This window comes from Schistocerca nitens, chromosome 3 (genome assembly GCF_023898315.1).
Source record: "Schistocerca nitens isolate TAMUIC-IGC-003100 chromosome 3, iqSchNite1.1, whole genome shotgun sequence".
Taxonomy (NCBI): Eukaryota; Metazoa; Arthropoda; class Insecta; order Orthoptera; family Acrididae; genus Schistocerca; species Schistocerca nitens.
This window is the reverse complement of record NC_064616.1, coordinates 737,103,546-737,125,228: the sequence shown is the minus strand read 5'-3', so window position 1 is coordinate 737,125,228 and position 21,683 is coordinate 737,103,546. Positions and strand designations below refer to the sequence as shown.

At 37.5% G+C, this 21,683-nt stretch overlaps 1 protein-coding gene across 3 annotated transcripts in view; it reads left to right on the top strand.

Moving 5' to 3' along the window:
• LOC126248711 (C2 domain-containing protein 5) overlaps positions 1 to 21,683 on the top strand; it is a 219,728-nt gene that overhangs the window by 174,881 nt on the left and 23,164 nt on the right. For all 3 annotated transcript variants that reach the window (XM_049950008.1, XM_049950009.1, XM_049950010.1), the window contains 5 exons: positions 2,457 to 2,660; positions 7,245 to 7,358; positions 7,432 to 7,647; positions 7,758 to 7,860; positions 8,622 to 8,714. In XM_049950008.1, the coding sequence (XP_049805965.1) occupies positions 2,457 to 2,660; positions 7,245 to 7,358; positions 7,432 to 7,647; positions 7,758 to 7,860; positions 8,622 to 8,714 (730 nt within the window). The remainder of the gene's footprint in view (positions 1 to 2,456; positions 2,661 to 7,244; positions 7,359 to 7,431; positions 7,648 to 7,757; positions 7,861 to 8,621; positions 8,715 to 21,683) is intronic.

Sequence of the window (21,683 nt, the reverse complement as noted above, 5' to 3'; positions counted from 1 at the left end):
TTGAACTTGTATTAATTGAAAATAATGTGTTTTGTTGTAAAAGATATGCAGAAATTTTCTATTCATTGTTTGAGTGTATTCCATGATAATTATCATGAGATAAGCAGTATTATATAGAACAAGAAAGTTGAGCTTTAATATCCAATAATTTTCTGTGAGCCCTGGGTAGTGCATTTTGGAGAGTGGCAAGCTTGACAATTGCAACCAGACATTTCCATCATTTCAAAATGTGTTCCTTAAATCTGTAAGGCAGAAGTGCTTCTTTGAAGAGTGTATTACCTTTATGTATACAGTACTTGAAGACTTGCAAGGCCTAGAAATAATTCGTAAGTACTGTAAAGTCTTGGGGGGCTGAGATAGGGTGTATTCTCCCCCCCTCCTCTCCTCCTCCCTCCCCCCCCCCCCCCCCAAAAAAAAATCACTTAAGGATGAACATGACCTAATAAAAATTATGCTGTTTGAAAAATATGTGATTAGTATTTTGGTTGGGACTAGTCTTTGCCTATAATTGAATCAGTCACATCCTTGAAGCTACTAGCTGTCAGAACATCTTATAGCACTAACTACATTCTGTTCTGTTATATTTTTCTGCAAAGCAATTGTAGCATATGTCAATCAGAATGGTTTCTGTCTTGTCCATGGCTACATTACAAAAAAAGAGTGACTGCATTAGGTCTGTCCACATAGTGAGCAATAGAAACCCACAGAAATAAAAGTTTTTTTTTTTTTTAAACAAGGTTTCTGTAACTGGAAAAAAACTATAGAAAAGTTGAAAATACATGACTATAGTCTTTTTCATTGAGAATCTGTTGAAATTTTTCAGTGATGTGGAAATAGAAACCTGTGGTCAGAAAACTTTCACATCTGCTGACCAATCAGTAAAAAACGGGAGTTGTTTTACTAGTAATTATCAGTTCACCCAGGGGCCTGAATTAAACAGAACACACACTGAGAGCTCATGAAATGTTCTATAGAAATCTCATGACAATTTGAGATGAGAAGAAGAATGATGTACCAGAACTGAAGACCTGGTTGAAGTACCATGACACTTGCTTGTGAAGGTAATCCTTCTTCACGACCAGTTAAAGAGCTGTTACCTCCACTGAATTCTTGTTTGGATCTTGCACTACATGGTGTTTCCAGAAATTACTGTCTATTGTGCAGTGTCTAGGTAAATGTGATAAACACCTTAAACATAATTGTGGAGTCAGAAAGAAGGAAACATCTGTACACTAATGTTATGCTACCATCTGGTGTCGACAAGGCACATCCAAATCAAAAAGTTCAAAGGCTGATACCAATGTGTCCAACTTGATGAGCTTTAGGGACATATTCTTCTAAACATTTCAGTGAAAACTATGCCCAGGTCCAGAAAACAGTGACCAAAGTGTTGAATGCACAGAGCTCAATAACAGATGAAAATCCTGCGAGCTACACAAAGCGGTTCGAAAAGTTTGAGAATATTTTTTTATATGGCACTTGCTATTGAATTGTTTGGACTATTTGAAGAACTGGCCAGATCTCTACAGAATCAAAATTTTAATGCAACCATAATAAAACATTCTGTAGACATTCTAAAAGCAGTTCTGGAGGATGTAAGGATTGCAGAAGTATTTGATTTGCTGTTAGAGAAAACCAAAGATTACTCTAAGAACTTAAATCTGAAAGACTGAAATAACTCATGGTCAAGAAAAATACTAGTGAGATTGAAACACACAGAAACATCACGTGTTGTTATGTGAATGAAGAGTTAAGAAACGTATGTAGGAATTTGTTGGACTCTTTGAGGAAAGTTTGAAACAAGATAATCTAAAGCTACTATCTTGTCTTGAAGAGATACTTGTTACGTCCTTCCAAGTGGAACGTCCATCTACACAATATTTGGAAGAGTTGCTTTGAGTATACACATCAGAATTTAACCTGAACAGATTTCACGTGTGGCTCAAAATGCGGTGAACCATTATGACTGGTGTACAACCATATAATGTATCCTATATTGGAAGTCAACTCATTACTGAATGTGGAAGTATTAAATAACTGTTTTAGCTGTTTCAGGAAGTTATTCTGCTGATCATTCTGATTATGACAGTTCTAGTATGAATAGCGTCCTGTAAGAGCTCATTCAGCACCTTGCGACAAGTCAGATCCACACTGACACAGTCAAGTCTCACCATCTACCCTCCTTTTTGTTCATCATGACAGGGCTGGGAAATTTAACTTAATGTGCATCATGAAATAATTTGTTTTGCAAATGGTGGGAAGGACAGCTGTGTTCGGAAATTGCATGTGAAATTTTTGGCGTCTAAAAATAAACGAAATAAATGCCCTCTTCTTTTTCAAATCAACTGAGATGTGATGCAGAGTTCTTAAACCGTTGTAGAACACAGTGAACATCTTTCTGAATCCACCAGATTTGGATTTTAGATATCCTTTCAATTGCAGATGTTCTTTTGCAGGTTGAAGTTGCTATTGGAGAGAAAATGATGATTGCGTTAGCAACAGGCACAGCTATATTCCTTTCACCATTGCCTGTGCCCCCCATTCCAAAAATATCATGTGCAAATCCATGGACAGATGAGAAAAGACTTAATGAAATACAAAAAAGTATAGTGGAAACAGTTAAGAAAAACAGAGATATATATCAGTTAAAAAATCTTGCAGTAAGTAAACATACATTTTTGAGCATCTACTTTCTTAATTAATTGCACTGCTATAATTCAGTTATAATTTAGTTTATTAAATAAGTTGTGTATTATTTACAATGTACACTTTACTGTCACCAGTAGCAAAAAATGATATGGGCAATTCTGGGAACTGCAATAAAAACAACTAATGTTTTTCCAGCAGCACGGGAAACAATGAGTATGAAATGTTGAGTATGTGGTTCAAACATGAAACCATTTTACTGAGTTTCAGCTTCCTGTGCCATGTAGATTGGTTTGTTAAAAACACACTTTTAAACAGTATATTTTTGTACTCTAAACTTTATAGCAAATATAAATGTTTGAAACATTGTGATTTGTAAATCTCGTATGTCAGTGTCTACAGTTACACTTGTAGATCGACAAATAGGCACATATCTGAGGGAGCAGGGAAAATGTATTAATATTTTCTTTTTTTCATAGTATTCTTGTAAACTATTTACATTAATTCCATGCATAATTATCCCAATTCAGACGTCTGATTCTGTAGCTGTTCAAATTTAAAAGTGACACCTCAATGTTATATCTTGCTTTGATGACATGCTAATGCCAACCAAATTGCTGCAAATTAGAATAAGGGACTACAAATACTTTCAAACCAACTAATGTGTGGTATAGAGAGAGCTCTCCGAAAGAAGTGAGCAACTGAATCTGACAATAACAGACCAGAATTAGTACTTGTCTTTTACTGAAACATTCTGTTTAAGAATACTTTGGATTTGATGATAACTTGTATGTCATAAATTTCAAGGTGAATTTCATTTGTTATTAGTACTAGGTGTATAGATTGTATTCGGTAACGTGAGTCTGTGGATCAAAATTTTGATATCGCAGTTATAAGATTATCATCAGTGATGGAATGGATCAGAAATTTTTGATCACAATAATCTCGGTGAAGATTTTGTGTAGATGAGTAAGTACATTATAGAGCAGTGAAAATTCTCATATAATGCAATTCCACATAATTTACCTGACAAATAGAGTGTCACTATTTGCCTCTGTAATACTGTGTTATATAGCTTCTAGCTTTGTGGCACAAACAGGCAAGTGATCTTATTGCTGTAAGTGACTGGAAAGAAATGTGTGTTTTGATAAGATGTAGTGACTACAGTAAGATTATGAAATTGGAAATTATATACATCTTAATACTGGAGGAGAAAATTGGGTTACTTGATCTTGGATGCAATAATGACAATATTATGAACAGGATAGTTGCTACTCACCGTATAACGGAGATGCTTAGTCACAGACAGGCACAACAAAAAAAGACTGTCAAACCAGTAAGCTTTCTTTTTTTTTCTTTTTTTTTTTTGTTCTCATAATATGCTTGTAAACTATTTACATTAATTCCATGCATAAGATTCAGAATTAGACAATGCGCGCGCGCACACACACACACACACACACACACACACACACACACGCTCACGCAAATGCAACCCACACACACATGACCACAGTCTCTGGCTGATATCCACTATATGGTGAGTAGCACCTATCCTTTTCATGATATTGTCGTTACTTGATCGTGCTTTATTGCCTCCGAGATCTTTGGTTCCAGAATTATTTCTTGTGGGAACATGATGGAATGTGGGAAATGGATGGAATGTCTGTGATACATTAAATTTATTGTTAAGACAGAAAAGTATTTGCAGAAGTGATTCGACTAACAATAGCTGTTGCAGATATTTTCTAAAACTTTTAGAATTACTTCCAAATGAGAATATCTCTAACACTTGCTTTAAAGAGTATGTAATCTCTGACTGTCCTAGAGGTGTTCAGATTCAAATACCATGATTGTCATTGTAATATGAATGCAAACATAGACTAATTGTTTATCAGATAATTGCAGGCATTTATGAAGCTTGCATAAGGAGAGTTGGCATGCCCTATCCCGACAATGTTAAATTTAGTGATTTATTACTCCCTGAAAATTTGAATACTGTATTCAAAGTTGTTTGTGAGATTTAGGGAAAAATGTAACAGAAAATGTATATTTTCAGGAACAGCTTCTAAAGTTTTGAAAGACTGTAATTCACTTAGTATATGCTAATTTTTTTTATTTTTAGTCACTCAGAAGCACCATGCACCATACTGTATATCATCCTCTTGATCTTTTTCCAAGATTTTTATTCTTTTTGGACTCCTTAGTGGCCGACTGTGCTGCATACTCTGCTCTGTCAATGCAAACCTTGTCCATCTGTTCAAGTACTCTGATGCAGTTTGCTCCAGGAGTAATTCCAGTATGCTGTAGCACTTTCACCCTACCAATGTTGCCATCATTAAAAGCAATAACAGCATCACTGACCCCCCACCCCCACCCCACTTTAGTGTCTTCATTCCAGCAAAAACATTTTTTGGTAAGCGAGTCCTTATAAGATTATTGAATGATTCATTGGGATTTTGAGTCTGACCATGCAGACACTTTTTCAGTAATTCAGGATTTGCAAGGTCTCTGTAAATAGGTTTCATGATACCCATGACTGCTGCTGGGATGCAATGTTTATGGCTGTATAAACTGTTTGAGTACTGGGCATAGTGGTAATTGCACCATGAATCAGGTCCAGGAGGACAAAGGTGGTGTACTGGTTTTCATTAGTTGACAGTCTGTGGGAGAAGGTAGCCCATACTGCCTGCTTCAGTTTCAACAAATCCTCAATATTATTTCTAATGGCCATCCCCTAATACTACTGTAGTTCATCTATCATTTTGTCTGTCAGCCTGCCTCTTACGGTTTTACCATCAGAAAGTTACTTGTCTCTCAAACTTTGTTTGAACATCCTCAACCTGGTGCCCATCCTCTTCTGGACATGACCAACACATTCCAGTTTTGTGATAATCTTCTCACCATAAGGCTGAGCGGCTACTACACTGTTATATGTTTTTGAGTCTCCATCACCTAAGAACTTAGTGTTACACACTCCCCTTTCATTCACAGATCGACTACAAATTTCAATAGTTGCAGAGGCCTACATTCCGCTGGCCGCTGTGGCCGAGCAGTTCTAGGCGCTTCAGTCTGGAACTGCACTGCTGCTGCAGCCGCAGTTTCGAATCCTGCCTCGGGCATGGATGTGTGTGATGTCCTTAGGTTAGTTAAGTTTAAGTAATTCTAAGTCTAGGTGTCTGATGACTTCAGATGTTAAGTCCCATAGCGCTTGGAGCCATTTGAGCCTCCATACCACCACTTGTTCCTCCATAATTTCTGTCACAGATATGACCTTCTTCATTCCTTGATTTACACTTATGTTTGGTTAAAATCTGGAAATCTATTACCTTTCCAGTGTCCACACTGGTCACTGTAGCAACAGAATTCTTAGAACTATAGCTGTGCTTCTGCCAAGTGTCACCAAAAGCTTCTGGTGTGTCAGTCATACCATCATTTATTCCAACAGCTATGTTTGCAGCACCCTTCATTGACTCACTTGCAACAGATTCCACAGCACCTCCGATAAATCCTGCATACTTATTGATTCTACAAGGTGGGCGTGTCATATTCATCATGGCACACATTCTTTCTGCTGCAGTGTGTCCTTCGCCAAATGCTCTCAATCCATAAAACCACCTAACATATACTTCAAAATAATTATCTTTTCACTTATCAGAATTCCAAAATGAATCAGTATACTTACAACTGGCACAATTAATGACAAGTTTCCTGGCAACTCCATTTGATACCTCACTGTCTTCATGTAAACTAACTGGCCCTCCATATATTTTGCAACACACACATTCACCTAACACTCTTGTTAGTATGTGTAAATCTATCAGAATATAACCTAACCTACCATTTACACCACTTTCGTTTTGAGAAAACTGTGTATCACAACGTTTTATTTTAATCTTTGAAGCACTAATGGGTGTTTCTCTAGATACTGACGAGTTTGCCTGTATTTCATTGTCTGTAATTTCACACGCCACATGTTGAACACAATGTTTCCCTTTATTCGAAAATTTATTACCATGAAACCCACGTTTCTTAAAAACACTTTGTTTTGGCATCATACTTTACTTTTTGAGAGATTTTCCAATCTATTCATCATTTTTCATCAGAAAAACGTTAGCACTTTGACATACAATGCATGTTTATACTATGAATCGATACAGTAATCTTTTTGACACTGCTACCAATACAAACATATATTTGAACCTTTATAACATAGCAATCCACAGCCTTCTATATAAAAAATTACCAGTTTTGTTAGATCTTAAAGTAATGCATGTAAAAATTTTAACATTTTCAACAGGTGTAGATTATATTTAAAAAATAAAAAAAAATACTTCCCATGTGAGTTTATAAGTTATATATATATATATATATATATATATATATCATTTTATTCAGAAAATTGCAAATTTTATAATGAGATAAAAATCTGAAAATGTGAAAAATTTTTTTTTTCCATTCTAACTCCCCTTAATGTTGAGTCTGTGCTAAACAGATATGTATTGTAGTCATAGTACTCACATTTTAATATTGTGAGACTGAATATGTGATACTTGGATGTGTGTTTCTGCTGTAATAATGGTAATCACTGTGTACAGGAGCCTGACACATATTCTAATGGGAAGGTTCCAACATTTGATACTGAAGACTCAGATGATGAACGTCCAGCACTGGAGCTATCAACAGGAAATAAAGATACTTGGATATTTGAAGTATGTAACTTTTGATGAGATTTGCTTGGCATGCAGTCCTGTGAATTGTATGACACTATATACATACTTTCAGATTGATGACTCTGAGGATGTGGATAAGTTATCATTGTTGATTGATCCAAGGCCACCAGAAGGTTTTCACACGGTGAACATTGAAACTGTACCTGGTCTTGATGAACTTGAAGTAGTTCGAAACCTACAGATGTTTACACAAGTATGGCGAGCAAAAATATCAAGCCATCAAACTCACGTTGGTGCATTTAGTCAGCATATAAACAGACTTCTTCAGGTAATGTGTTTCGTACAAAACTTATACTTCTGTAAATGGAATATCTACAATGAAACATTCCTTCTGTGGCCTTAGGTTACTCATTTATAGTTTTACTCCTCTGTTTCCAGAGTGTATACTTCAAACTGAGGCGACTAGTTCCATGTGCATTGTGCAACTTAGAATTCCGAGTTGAGTTACCAGAAATTGATGAAGTTCAGTTGTCTGTGTTAGGTAATTCCATACTATTTTTGAATTTGTGGCTAGTCCTAAAGAAAATATGGTATGGAAAGTTCTGGCAGAATGGAAATAACTCATTGAGCAGTAGAAACGGCGAGTCATTGACAGGCACACAAAAAAGAATATTTTATATTTTTCTTAGATGTGGAAAGGAGGAGCAGGCGATAATTTGAGCTGGGATGTCAGAAAGAAAAAGGCATTGGAGGTTATTAAAAGGAACTCTGAAAAACAAGTTACTGGTCTGGTAAATGAAAATGTGCTAAAAAAAAAAAAAAAAAAAGTGCTGTGGGCTGTACATGTTAGTGATTGTTGCACATGGGAAATAAGTGACAGATGTAAAATGATGATTGGGGCAATGTGAAGAGGAGAGGTGGGTTGATTTGGGGGTAAAATGTAATAATTCAAGACAGTGCTTTGTGCATTCTGGCTAAATGAATGAAGTATTTTGGGGCATGTACATATTTTGCACTAAAACGTTGCTAACATTGTATAATTTAAATGGGATGGTCCCGATAGACATTGCACTAACAATGATGAGACATAATTACTAACAGTTAATGGAAATTGGAGCTACAGTCAATTCATTATATCAGTTTTTTGTTTCTGAATGAAACATGCCAGTTCTTTCTGCCCATATGATTTATAAGTTCATTATATATTATTTATAACCATGTTCTTGAGAGTTACACTATACATCAATTAAAATGATACTTAATTACATTCTAAACTAATGAAATGTTTTTATTCTGTGCAAGGTATGGCAATAGGTCTTTCAGAACCTGAAAAAATGACAAAAATCCGGAAAAAAATTCCAACTCCTACAAGCAAGGATGATTTTAAGAAATTAGGTAAGTTACATTTGTGTCACACTAGTGCATTGTTCATTGTTCATTTGGTTACATAGTACGTGTTGAAAATAAAACCCACAGAAAATAAACTGTGCTGTGTTGCTATGTTAGGGAAACTGAAGGGAAAAAAATCTTGCCTGTTTCTCTCCATTATTCATTGTGAAAACCATACATATATTTGTAAGTTTTATGCATAAATGTTTGAGACACCAAACTAATTTGCATCATAGCAAAATGGCTAATGTAAGACATTGCATTAATTTCATCATGGTAGAAAACTCTTAAAATCAGCTGTGCAGTAAATGTTTTATAGGAAACATATCAACAGGTTCTTTCAAGAGGCAATGTTTTCGCAGATTTTAGTGTTTTTTTTACAGATTACCATGATGAACTCTTTAGTGATAATGGACAACACTTCGTTGCAAGAGATACGATAGCTGTATATTTTAAGAAAAGTTTATTTTGCTAGCCTCACTTGTATGGAATAAATAGTTGATGACTAGTTTCGATTATATACAGGATGGTCAGAAACAGTCTGTAAAGCTTGTAAGTTGTTGCAGGATAGGTTGTGCTGAGAAGTAATTGTTAAGAAAAAAGTGAGTATGTTGCACTATTTCTGAGTTAATTGGCGTTGAAGTTAGCCAATCACACTGTTGTGTGTGCAAATTCAAGCCACATACAATTATTATTATTATTATTATTATTATTATTTATTTTATGGCCTTCATTGGACCACTCTAGTCAAAAATACAAAGCTGTAAACAAGTTGTTACACAGGGATACAATTTGGCTCAACAATAATTTAATACAATATTTAGGTAATATAATTATTAGAGTCTATTCTTATATGAAAGGTGTTTTACTCTTCTGTCTGCCCAATATTTCTTCATTCTTTCAGATATTTTCTTTCTTTCTTCATCTGAGACCACTCTTCCTGCACTCCTTTTATTGATTTTCATTTGTAGTCTGGGTTATGGGTCTTGCAGTATTCTGGTTTTCTCTGTCTTGTTTTTAAGGTCATCTACTGTAATTTGGAGTTCTTTTATATCTTCCTTAATTTCTGTGATCCATTTAATGTCACTCTTGCTATTCCACAATTTTTGTATTATTTTTTTACTAATTATGTTTTCTGGAGTTCTCATCAGATGTCCAAAGAATGAGATGCGTTTCTTCCTGATCGTGCTCATGACTGGTTCTGTTTTCTTATATACTGTTTCATTTGATGCTATTCTCCAATGTCCATTTATTTTATACTGTTTATTTATACATGTCCTAATTATTATTCTTTCTACTCTGTCAATTTCTGCTGTATTAGTTGTTTTGAAGATAGTTTCAGCTGCATACATTATTTCTGGTTGTGTAACTGTTTTATAGTGTTTTAATTTTGCATCTATAGATAGGCTTTTTTTGTTGTATGTAGTTTTGCTAATGTAATTTGCGTATTTCAGTTTTTTTATTCTATTCTGCCATGATGGCTTCTCATTTAGATTGTATGTCATTATTTCGCCTAAATATTTAAATTTATCAACAATTTTGATTTCCTGTTCTCCTATTGTAATTTTGTTTGCAAGTGGTGGATCAGTTAGCATAATCTCCGTTTTTTCAAATGATATTCTAAGGCCTACTTTCTCTGCTATTTCTTGTAGTGATTTCACTTGTTGCCTGGCTTCTTGAATGGTGTTGGCTAGGAGAGCAAGATCATCAGCGAATCCCAAGCACTTTAAGCTAATATCATCTTTTGCACTTCCAATTCTTATCATCTTTGGATTGTCCTTGTACCATTCTCTCATTATGTATTCCAGTGCACAGTTGAACAGTAATGGTGATAGGCAGTCACCTTGTCTTAAGCCTGTTTTTATGAGGAATGGTTCCGAAATTTCTCCTCTAAACAATTAGTATCAGTTGTTCTCATAGCATAGATGATAGCACGCAAGACTGGTAAGCTTTTGTTTCAGGTTTGCTCCTGACTACTGTCCCATGTTCAGTTTCTCTATCACTCTATTCTTCCATTTTAGGAAACCAAATGAAGAACACATTTAACGACACCATCTCTGGGGGCCTACTTGAATTTGCACATGCAGAGGCCTGATAGGCTAACTTCAATGCTAATTAACTCTGAAGTGGTACAACATGCCATTTTTTTCTTAACAGTTATTTATCCACACAATCTACCCTTCAATACCCTTACAAGTTTTCCGACTGTTTCTGACTACCTGTGTATTGGTCACTTATGGAAACTAATGGAGAAAGTCAGTGCTGCACACACCATCAGAGCAGTCACGTAGGAGTGATAGTATTTTGGGCACCACTGCCATTTCCAAGGTTCCTATCAAGTCTTACTTGCCTCTATACCCTGCACCCATTTGTGCTGCATAAACTGGAAGTTTTGAAGGAAATACGGGAAGATTTGGACAAAATTTCCACTTAGTGTAATTAATGGGAGTTCTCTTTGAATGTAGATGCTTGTAAAATAATGTTCATAATGAAGAGAAAGTACACGATAATGAAGAGAAAGTACACGATAATGAAGAGAAAGTACACGATAATATGTGATTACATGGTTAGTGTTTAAACTGCTGTAGCCCATCACGTAACTTAGGGTTAATACAAAGAGATGATATGAAGTGGGACAGACACATAAACCGGTTGTAGGAAATGCAAATAGGAGATTTAAAGTTGTTGGAAGAAATTGCCACAAGAAGCTAATTTGCCAAATTCTACAGTACTGCTCCAGTATTTGGAGGTCATAGCATATATGAAAGAGAAATGCAGATGCTCAAGGAACTTAAATGTTAATCTTAGTAGGGAAGGCAACATTGTTCGTGCAGAATCTTCTTGGGTAAATTAAAACAACTGGTATTCAAAGAAGGCTGTGAAAAAGTTTTACTGCCTTCATCGTAACTCTCACATAGGGATCCTGAGACTAAAGTAAAGGAGGTTAGGACATATAATCATTTTTCCCTTGCTCAGTATCTGGAGGGAATACGGGGCGTGTTCATTAAGCAATACTAGTCTTGTCATAACAAAAAAAGATATAGTTACAAATACTTAGAAGTATTTAAAGTACTCCCCTCGTGTATCTACACATTTTTTCCAGCAGTTTTCCCAGGAATAGTACATGCCCTGGAAGGCCTTGTCAAGAATCTCATTTAGAGAGGTTATCATGGCAACTTGGACAGAGAGATTGTCATGGCAGCTTGGACAGAGAGGTTGTCACAGCAGCTTGGACAGAGAGATTGTCACGGCAATTTGTATTTTACCAATGCCGTCAAAACATAGTCCTGTGATGGTCGTCTTAATCCTCAGAAGCAAAAAGAAAGTTGTCAGAGCCATGCCACAGATGTGCAGAGAGGTGTGTTTGGGATCGTTGTCATGATGGAACAGCACGATGAGCAACAATCTCCTTTCACAGGCAAAGGATCCTTTTTATCATTGTTTTGGAACATTCATGTAGTAGGCAATGTTGACAGTCTGTCCTGAGAGTACAGACTCCTTGTGGAGTGAAAAGACAACCATAATTTTTTTTTCAGTATTGGCTTGTTCATTCTTGTTTTCTTTTGTCTGGGGGATGTAGGGGTGTACCATTCGTAACTCTTGGCGCTTTGTCCCCAGGCCGTAGACAGATATCCATGTTTTGTCCCCAGTAATAATACTATCTAAAAAAATCAGGCTGAATTTGAACACAATCCAAAAGTTTATTTGCAATTGTCATTCAGTTGGCATTTTGCTCATCTGTCAACAGTCCTGTGACTATACTGTGATCAAAATCAGTTTGTGACTGACAGTGTGCAGTGGTGGTGGTATTACCAGTGTGCAGCCAGTAAAGATTCACAAGCACTGCACACACCTACTGGACACATGATGCTTGAGAAAGAAATACATTTGGTTGATGGAAGACCTCTACCACTTGAGTCGCTGAAACATCAGTCACAAAGTAATTTTAATTGGAGTATAGCTTGGAGCACTCATGTTGATATTGTTTGTCATGATAGTATTGAACTGGTTCTGCACACTTGTTGATATTGTTTTTCATGATGGTATTGAACTGGTTCTGCTTGCAGTTGTGATGCAGATTGATTAAAAGTTTCAGTTCATAAATGGGAATGTTCAAACCACAACACAAAGTCACAGTTCATATACCAAGTAAAGAAAAAGTCTTTCAATTCTCTATTGTAGAAAAATTTGTGTACATAACTGCTGTTTCTCTGTCACACATTAATTTATCTGGTACATTTTTGGGTTTCTTAATTAATACATTGCATGATGATTTTTCCATCACAGTAACTGTACACAGCCCTGTTGTTGCATTCTACAGCCACTGTCGCCCCTTAAAGCAACTGTCAAATCAAATCTGTGTAACTTTTGAACAGAAACAGAACTACAGAACAAATACACAAAGAAGAAACTCGCCCATGCATGCCTACACATGCTCGCATATGCTTTCCTATGTCCCTACATGGTACCAGCTGGATGCACAATACTGCATTTCAACAAGTTGCCTAAGTTGTGGTGGAGACTGTGTCAGTTGGAGTGGGTACAGGGAGAGAAAGTTTGGAGGCAGGGGGAGAGTTTGAGGGTGAGTGGCTAGCAGTTTGACAGTAAGCAGCCAGTTTGCCACCTGTCAGTGACACTTTGCCATATTGCCATCCCTCCTTCATAATGTCAACACCATCTCTCCTATCTGCTTCACCTGGTCCTCCTTAACCCAATGTGCCACCTTCCTGGATGTTGACCTCCACTTCTCTGATGGCTCCAGCCAACACCTTTGTCCAAATTAAACCTACTGATCATTGACAATACCTACATTATGACAACTGCTTCCTCTTCAGCACCAAAAAATCCCTCCTATACAGTCTGGCCACCTGCAGACGATGTTTCAGCAATGGTGAGAACTCCCTTGCCCAGTATGCTGAAGGTCTCATGAGAGCCTTCACAGACGAGCACTACTCCCAAATCTAGTCCACAAACAGATTTCCTGTATCACATCCTCACATACCCCCAATCCTCCCACAGTCCTCAAGAATCAACTACAGAGGAGTGCCCCCCCCCCTCCCCTCATCACCCAGGACTGGAACAACTGAACTATATCCTTCTTCAGGCTTTGATTACCTCTCATCATACCATGAAATGAGGGACATCCTATCCAAGATCCTTCCCACCTCTCCTAAAGTTGTTCTAGTCCACCCCTATACCATCCCCACTGCCAACCCTTTTGCACAGGGATCATATTGCTTTGGAAGACCAGGGAGCAAGACCTGCCCAACCCACCTACCCAGCATTTCCTGTCACAGGCTTATCCTGCCCCATTAGATGCCAGGCCACCTGTGAAAGGAGCCATGTCATATGTCAACTGCGCTGTGAATGCTGTACAGCTTTTTATGTCGGTATGACTACCAATCAGCTATCCACCAGCATGAATGGCCACTATATGTTGCCAAGAATAAAGTTGACCTCCTGGTGGTACAACATGTAGCTGAGTATAACATGCTCAATTTTGATGGTGGCTTTGCAACCCAGGCACGTTTTCTTTCTTTAGTCTGCCTGTCAACAACTTAACATTTCTGCTCTTCAGTGACTGGTCTCCTTTAATTATAATTCTTCTTGTATGTACTTCAGTTATTCTTTCCCTTAATGTAACTGATAGGTCAAAATTTCATGTTTTTTCATCAGAATCAAACATTTCACAAAAATCAGCATTGTTTATGCTTTGTATGAAGTTATTTTGAATTACTTTTAAATTGTTTACAGAACTCCTTCAGAGATTTCTCTTACCAGTCAGGCAGCAGTTGTTTACAATGCTTAGATAGTTATTCCAAAATAGATTTCGTATAGCTTTCTGCACTTACTGTTGAAAACCTGTTTGCATTTGGCAGCTCAAATATTACATTTTTTTCTTTCCTCTGACAAATACTCATCTGTAAAAACAAGGAAAAGTTTTATCTTCTATCACCGTCATCTGTTTCACTCAAAACATCAACATCTATGTAATCATTACATAAATTAATTATATCATCATCAGCCTTAGCTACATTAGGTACATCAAAGCTGTCAACATTATTTACAGTATTTTTCTCAACTTTCAAAACCACATTCCACCCAAGCATTAAACTGTTTCTTTTCTGATCTAAACTTAAGTCTTCTACTTCTACATGACTAATGTGCAATTGGCCGGCAAGTGCCCGGCATAGGGTCCATCGAACCACTCTCATACTCTTTCTCTACTGTCTCACTCTTGAACAGCATTCAGGTAAAATGAACACTTAACTCTTTCTGTGCAATCTGTGATTTCTCTTATATTATTGTTATGATTATTTCTTCATATGTAGGTGGATGTCAACCAAATATTTTTGCATTTGGAGGAGAAAATCAGAGATTGAAATTCTGTGAAAAGATCTTGCCGGAACGAAAAATGCCTTTGTTTTAATAATTGCCATCCCAATTTGCACATCATACCTGTGACACTCACTCTCCTTTTCCACAATAATACAAAATGAGCTGCCCGTATTTGAACTTTTTCAGTGTCTTCTGTCAATCTTATCTGGTACTGCACAGCAATGATCTAGCAGAGGACAGACAAGCATAGTGTTGGCAGTCTCTTTAGTGGATTTGTTACAGCTTCTAGGGGTTCCGACAATAAAACGCAGTCTTTGAATCACCTTATCCACAACTTTGTTCTTGTGATTGTTCCAGTTTAAATTGTTCGTAACTGTTATCCCTAGGTATTTAGTTTAATTGACAGTCTTGAGATTTGTGTGATTTATCATGTAACCAAAATTAAACAGATTACTTTTAGTACTCACATGGATGCCCTCACACATTTCATTATTTAGGATCGATTTCCATTTTTCGGGCCATACAGATATTGTGTCTTAAGTCATTTTGCCATTGATTTTGATCTTCTGATGACGTTACTAGATGGTAAATGACAGCATCACATGCAGATAATCTAATGGGGCTCCTCAGGTTGTCTGCTAAATTATTTGCATAGATTAAGAACAGTAGGAGGCAGAACAGCAGGAGGCCTGTAACACTTCACTGGGGAACACGAGATTGCACTTACCTTTTCCTCAACGACTCTCTGTCAGTTACTATGAACTGTGACCATTCTGACAGGAAATTATGAATCCAGTCACACAATACTCCACAGGCATTCAATTTGATCAGAAGCCATGTGTGAGGAATGGTATTGAAAGCCTTCTGGAAAACTAGTAATATGGAGTCAGTTTGCAATCCCCTGTTGGTAGCATTTATTATTTCATGAGAATAGAGAGCTTGTTATGTTACAGTCAATCTTCCAAAATCATACTGCAAATTGATGTCAGTGATATGGATCTGTAATTAAGCAGACTACTGTGAAAAATTCCACTCATTAGGTAGAGATCTTTTTTCGAAAGAGTGATTGTACATGATTTCTAAGTATGGAACTATTATATCAGCATACTCTGAAGGAATATAATTTGGAAGTGAGTTGTAATTCATGGTTTTTTTATTTAGTTTCTCCAAGCTGAATATTATTGTCCTATAGTTCACTCTTTGATTCTGCAAACTGACACTCAGCTCATTTTTTAATTTGTTGTTTGACCTTGAATTTTTGTCATTTGTTTTGCTACTGATAGCTCAGTTCAGTTTCAGTTCATCAGTTTTCTTGTTATTTTCATTATGTGATTAGTCAATTTGTTGTTTACCCGTGAAATTTTGTCATTAATTTCATTTTTAAAGTCTATCTGTCAGAAAATGTTCTAGCATTGGATTTCCACCTGAAAATGATCTTCCAAAACTTTGAAAAAAGCCTGAATCATTGCCTCCCATTGTTTCCATATCTACTTCATTTTCAATTTCTGTATTCATCATCTTCAAAGTGTGTTCAGTTTTTTAAAAGATAAAATAATGAAATTCTACACACATTGTCTACCCAAATGATAATATAAAAAATGATTTTGTGTATTTACCTTTTTTAGTTTCACATAAGGTGGCAAGCAATGCCATCCAAAAAACTGTCAAATTATCGTGACATCCATATTTTTGGTTAATTTCCAATATTTGGCTCTCCAAAACATGATTCTGTGGTTAAATTGTTTTATTATTTTGTATGACCAGGAGCCTTAAAAAATGACTATATAATACAGGTTCTGTATGGTATCCCAGATCAAGTTCACTGCTTGAAAGTTTTCCTGCTCACAGCTATGACGCAAATTAATTAAAAGTTTTAGTGATCAATTTCAGTGTACAGAGAAACTTGGGGGGGGGGGGGGGGGAATAAAAAAAATAAAAAAATATGGAGCAGGAAACAAGTCATTGACAAACAAATACTAACCTCAATAAATCAGCAATGTTGATGGTCATTGATCAAACTAGTACATCATTCTTGTTCACTACAGATTCCCTGGGGTGATTTTTTTTAATTACTCTGTATTTGTACATGATTTTGGGAGTTTTACTTTCCAAATAGTCTTCTGACTACAAATTGGTCACTTTTCCTCTTTCCGCATCTTCATTGCAATTTCACAAATCAGCGTGATTCTGTATGTTCTCGATTGAGCTACAACAGGTTTAACAAAACTGACTTTAACAACAGCTGCCTTGAACTGCAACTGCTATCCTCTTTGGCCTAACATCAGTCCTTATATCGAATCTTACAGTATGTGGTACTGACAGTAACATTATAATTAATATTGTACATAATTTACAGTGGAGATACATTTCTGCAAAATTGTTTGTACGCGATAACACACTCAGCAGAAAATAAAAATATATCTAAATAAATTATTTTGTAAAACACAAAACTTTTCTATTCTGAATTTCATAAGATGAATCTCATGGTAACTCCAGTGGCAAAACATTCTTAAAAAACAGTATTTCAAGTCATGCTGATGATCGGTAATGTGAAAATTGCTTACATTATGAACAGTTGATTATGCCATTCATAGGGCTGGAATAAAAATTTTACTAAAGTGTTTTCAATTGATATTGTTTCAGATGTCATTAAATGATGATTAGTGTAAGTTGAGAGTTAAGTCATGACCATAAATATATAACTCCATAGTAAAATTAAAGTGTATTGTGATTATTGTAATCAGACATATTGTGAACTACAGAGCAAATTCCCTGTAGGCCTGCTGAATCAGTTGATTGGTATTGGTATAACTTTTGCTGAGTTTGACACAGAACTTGATTGTGCGCCATTGTTCAATCATGTGCTCCATCACACATTGTGACACAGCTTTGAGATGAGATTCACAATATCAGTGCTACTGATTAAATCCCTGTTCTAAAGAGCCTGACTTCGGCTGCTTTGTGGAGACAAGTGTCGTCATCGCCCTCCCCCCAACCTAGCCCAAGCAGCTTGAATGCGCTACAGCATGCTCACGCTTCTCAGTAAAATCATTTGCATTACTTCCTGGACACACAGGTGACTTGCTAATTTAATTTCAACTGCTTCCTTAATAACACTTTCGCTGGAAATGCATACCACAATCTCGATGTTGGTAAATTCCATAGGATGACCAGTGCCAAGACAATGTTCTGCAATAGCAGACTTGCTCGTCTGTTTTAAGTGTGCGTGACACTTATGCAAAGTATGCTGTTCCTCCACAATCCCAATAGTCTGACCAATACGTGACATGCCACAAATGTGATGAGTATGCTAGACACCCGCCTTACGCAAACCAAGATCATCCTGTGGGGAACCTAACGCGACCCTAATCTTAGATGATGGTTGAAAAATACGTTTCACATCATATTTCCACAAAATACACCAGTCCTTTAGAAATGCTCCCTGTGAAATGCAAAAAGGCTATGGACTTTGGTGCTGCCTGAGTATTATAATGACTCATCCGGTGCACAGTAGGTTGATTGCATGACACGCATCGGATCTGTCTTTCATTATAACTATTCTGACAAAAAGTAACCTCAAGATGGACTAACTCAGCTCACAAACTTTTAGGGTCTGAGATGAGTGGACCCTGTGAACTAAGGTACGAAGTACCACTTGATGCTAAGGCAGATGGTGACAACTATCAGCCTGTAGATACAAGTCAGTGTGAGTAGGCTACCTATAAATGGCAAGTCCAAATGTACCATCAACCTGTCTCCTGACCAACACATCAAGGATGGGAAGGCAGCCATTCTTTTCCACCTCCATCATGAAACAAATATTCAAGCGTGTTGAATTAGGTTGTGACAAAACAGGTTGACTCCCACCATTCTACTTTGAGTATACTCCTGTATCAAATATTAAGGTCCATATAAATTTTTTGTGAGCTTTCTTTTTAAAATTATGATGTCAAAGTTCCTACATTAAGCACTTGTTAAGCAAACTATCAAAGTTGTAGAAACAAACTCCAGAACAAAACTGTATTATTCAGATGATTGTTTGTTGTTCTGGTTGCAGTGAGATAATTAGTTTTGGCAAAAATGATGGCAGTAGTTATAAAGTTTCATACATCTAGCCAAAGAGAAAATTTTATAAGCTAGTAGGTATATTTGGAAGGAAAAATGACTTTCAAATTAAAGAACTATTTTCCCTGTTTTCAGTGACCTATTAACATCAGACCAAACTTTATTAGTTTAAAAGATATTGATAATGAAAAGTTTCACCTGCTCAAAATTTCCAGTGCCAATCATAGCCATACCACTGTAAATTTGCAATAATTGTTGATATATGTTTGATCGCCAGATTTTTCTGAACCAATTGACACCAATTTTAATAAGAAAAAGTCTCCAATTAAAAAGTACTAAATTTTCGTTGACGAAATTTTAATTTCTTAGACTTTTCTGGCGATTCGTTGTCATGTCATGGAATTAGGTGTACTATTGATGATTTGTGTCTTCCCAACACAATATTTCCACATTGTGACTCAGTGTCGTGTGGGGTAGCCGAGCGGTTTTTCATGGTCGGTGCGGCTTCCCCCGTCGGAGGTTCGAGTCCTCCCTCGGGCATGGGTGTCTGTGTTGTTCTTAGTGTAAGTTAGTTTAAGTTAGATTAAGTAGTGTGTAAGCTTAGGGACTGATGACCGCGGCAGTTTGGTCCCATAAGACCTTACCACAAGTTTCCAAAATAACTCGGCATTTTCCTCGAGTATTTCCCGTAACTGGTTGACAAGCTGATCGTGTCCCTTATTTGTGCCTGGGCAGTGTCTGGTGTTCCCTACACCATTTGGTACCTGCTGTGTCTGTTTCAGGCAGTGCTGTTTATCTCTAGGCATTCTGTCATCTGTTCATGCCTGATTTTGCTGTTTTTCCCAGTGGCAGCCATGCCCAGGTGTTCTGTACTAGGTCTGCACACCCCAGGTGCTTTCCCAGCACTATCAGCATGCTGCGGATGTTTCTTATGCTGTTGGTGACCACTCTGGCTTTCTATCAAGCCCCTGTCATTCTCGAGGACTTGGGGTTCGGTACACCTTTATGAGATGCACTTCCTGCCACATCAGGCCACAGCGGTCTCTCATGGTTGTGGCCACCATCTGGAGTTCTGTATCATGTCTGATCCTAGGATATGTGGTGCCTAAGGTTTTGGGTGGTGGTTGTTGTTCCCTCTGTTGTCCATGAGTGCTACAGTTGTCTCCCGAGGAAGTAATTGTCACCTGGTGCTCCATAGGAGATTCGATTCCGTTAATTACGCCCCTGGTTGTCTGAGGTTTTTTACCAGAGAAGGGAACATTTTTCTACTGTTTCTGTAGTAATTCTAAAGCCGTATTCCACACTGTACTGAGGTTGTATCCTGCTTTCTGCTTGATCAGATTCTCTGATTTTGTCATAATGCATGGTGTGTTCAAGTTCCAGGCAATGTTCTGTCTGACTCAGACAGCTTGGCAGCAGAGTCAGAACGTCAACAGCAAGTGTTTATAGACAATGAGTACTCAAACAGGGACATCTGCGAAGTGCTGCATCCCACCAGATGACCTGATATAATGGGAGAAGAACAAGAAGAAGAAACCAGGAGGGTAGCCTTCCTACTGTGTGCAGGGCCTGTATCTGCTGATCAGCAGGATCCTGAAAAATTACAAAATCAGAAGTGTGTTCTGCCCGCCAAACAAGAACAGAGTGCTCCTTGGACTGGTCAGAGATGATATGGGGTTATGGAAACCTGGTATCTACCATATACCATGTGAATTTGATATGTCTTACATGAGCAAAACCACCAGAACAGTTGAAATAAGATGTAAAGAATACCAAAGACATACAAGGTTATGACAGACCACTAAATCAGCAGTAACAGAACATTGCCTGGAATTTGAACATGCCATGCATTATGATAAACCTGGGATCCTGGCTTAGGCCCCCAAATTTTGGAATTGTGTGGTTAGTGACTCTATTGAATTCAAGGTGGCAGAGAACCTGATCAACCAGGATACCAGCTCAGTATGGTGTACAGAAAAAAAGTTCCCTTCTCTGGGAACAAATCTCAGACAACCACGGGTGTAATTAATGGGATCAAACCTCTTATGGAGCACTAGGTGGCCACTACCTCCTTGGGACACAGCTGTAGCACTCACGCACAAGAGAGGGAACGACATTAACCACGCGGAACCTCAAGCACTACATATTGTAGGAGCAGACACAGTGCAAAACTCCAGATGGTGTCCGCCATCATGAGAGATTACTACGGCATGCCCAGACAGAATATGCAATTCCCACAGCTACCTGATTCAGCAGGAAGTGCATCTTGTAGGGATGTACAGAACCTACAATGCCAGGAGAATGACAGGAGTATGACAGAAACCCAGAGTGGTCACCAACAGCATAAGAAACATCTGCAGCATGTTGGTAGTGTTGGAATGAGCCTGGTGGGTGCATATCTAGTATGGAATGCCTTGGCACAGCAGCCGCCAGGGGAAAACAGCAGAAATGGGCATGGATGGAAGACAGAACACCTGGAGATAAATAGCACTGATAAAACAGTCGCAGTGGGCGCAGACAGTGTAGGGAACACCAGACAACCACCCAGGAATAAATATGGGGCATGGTCAG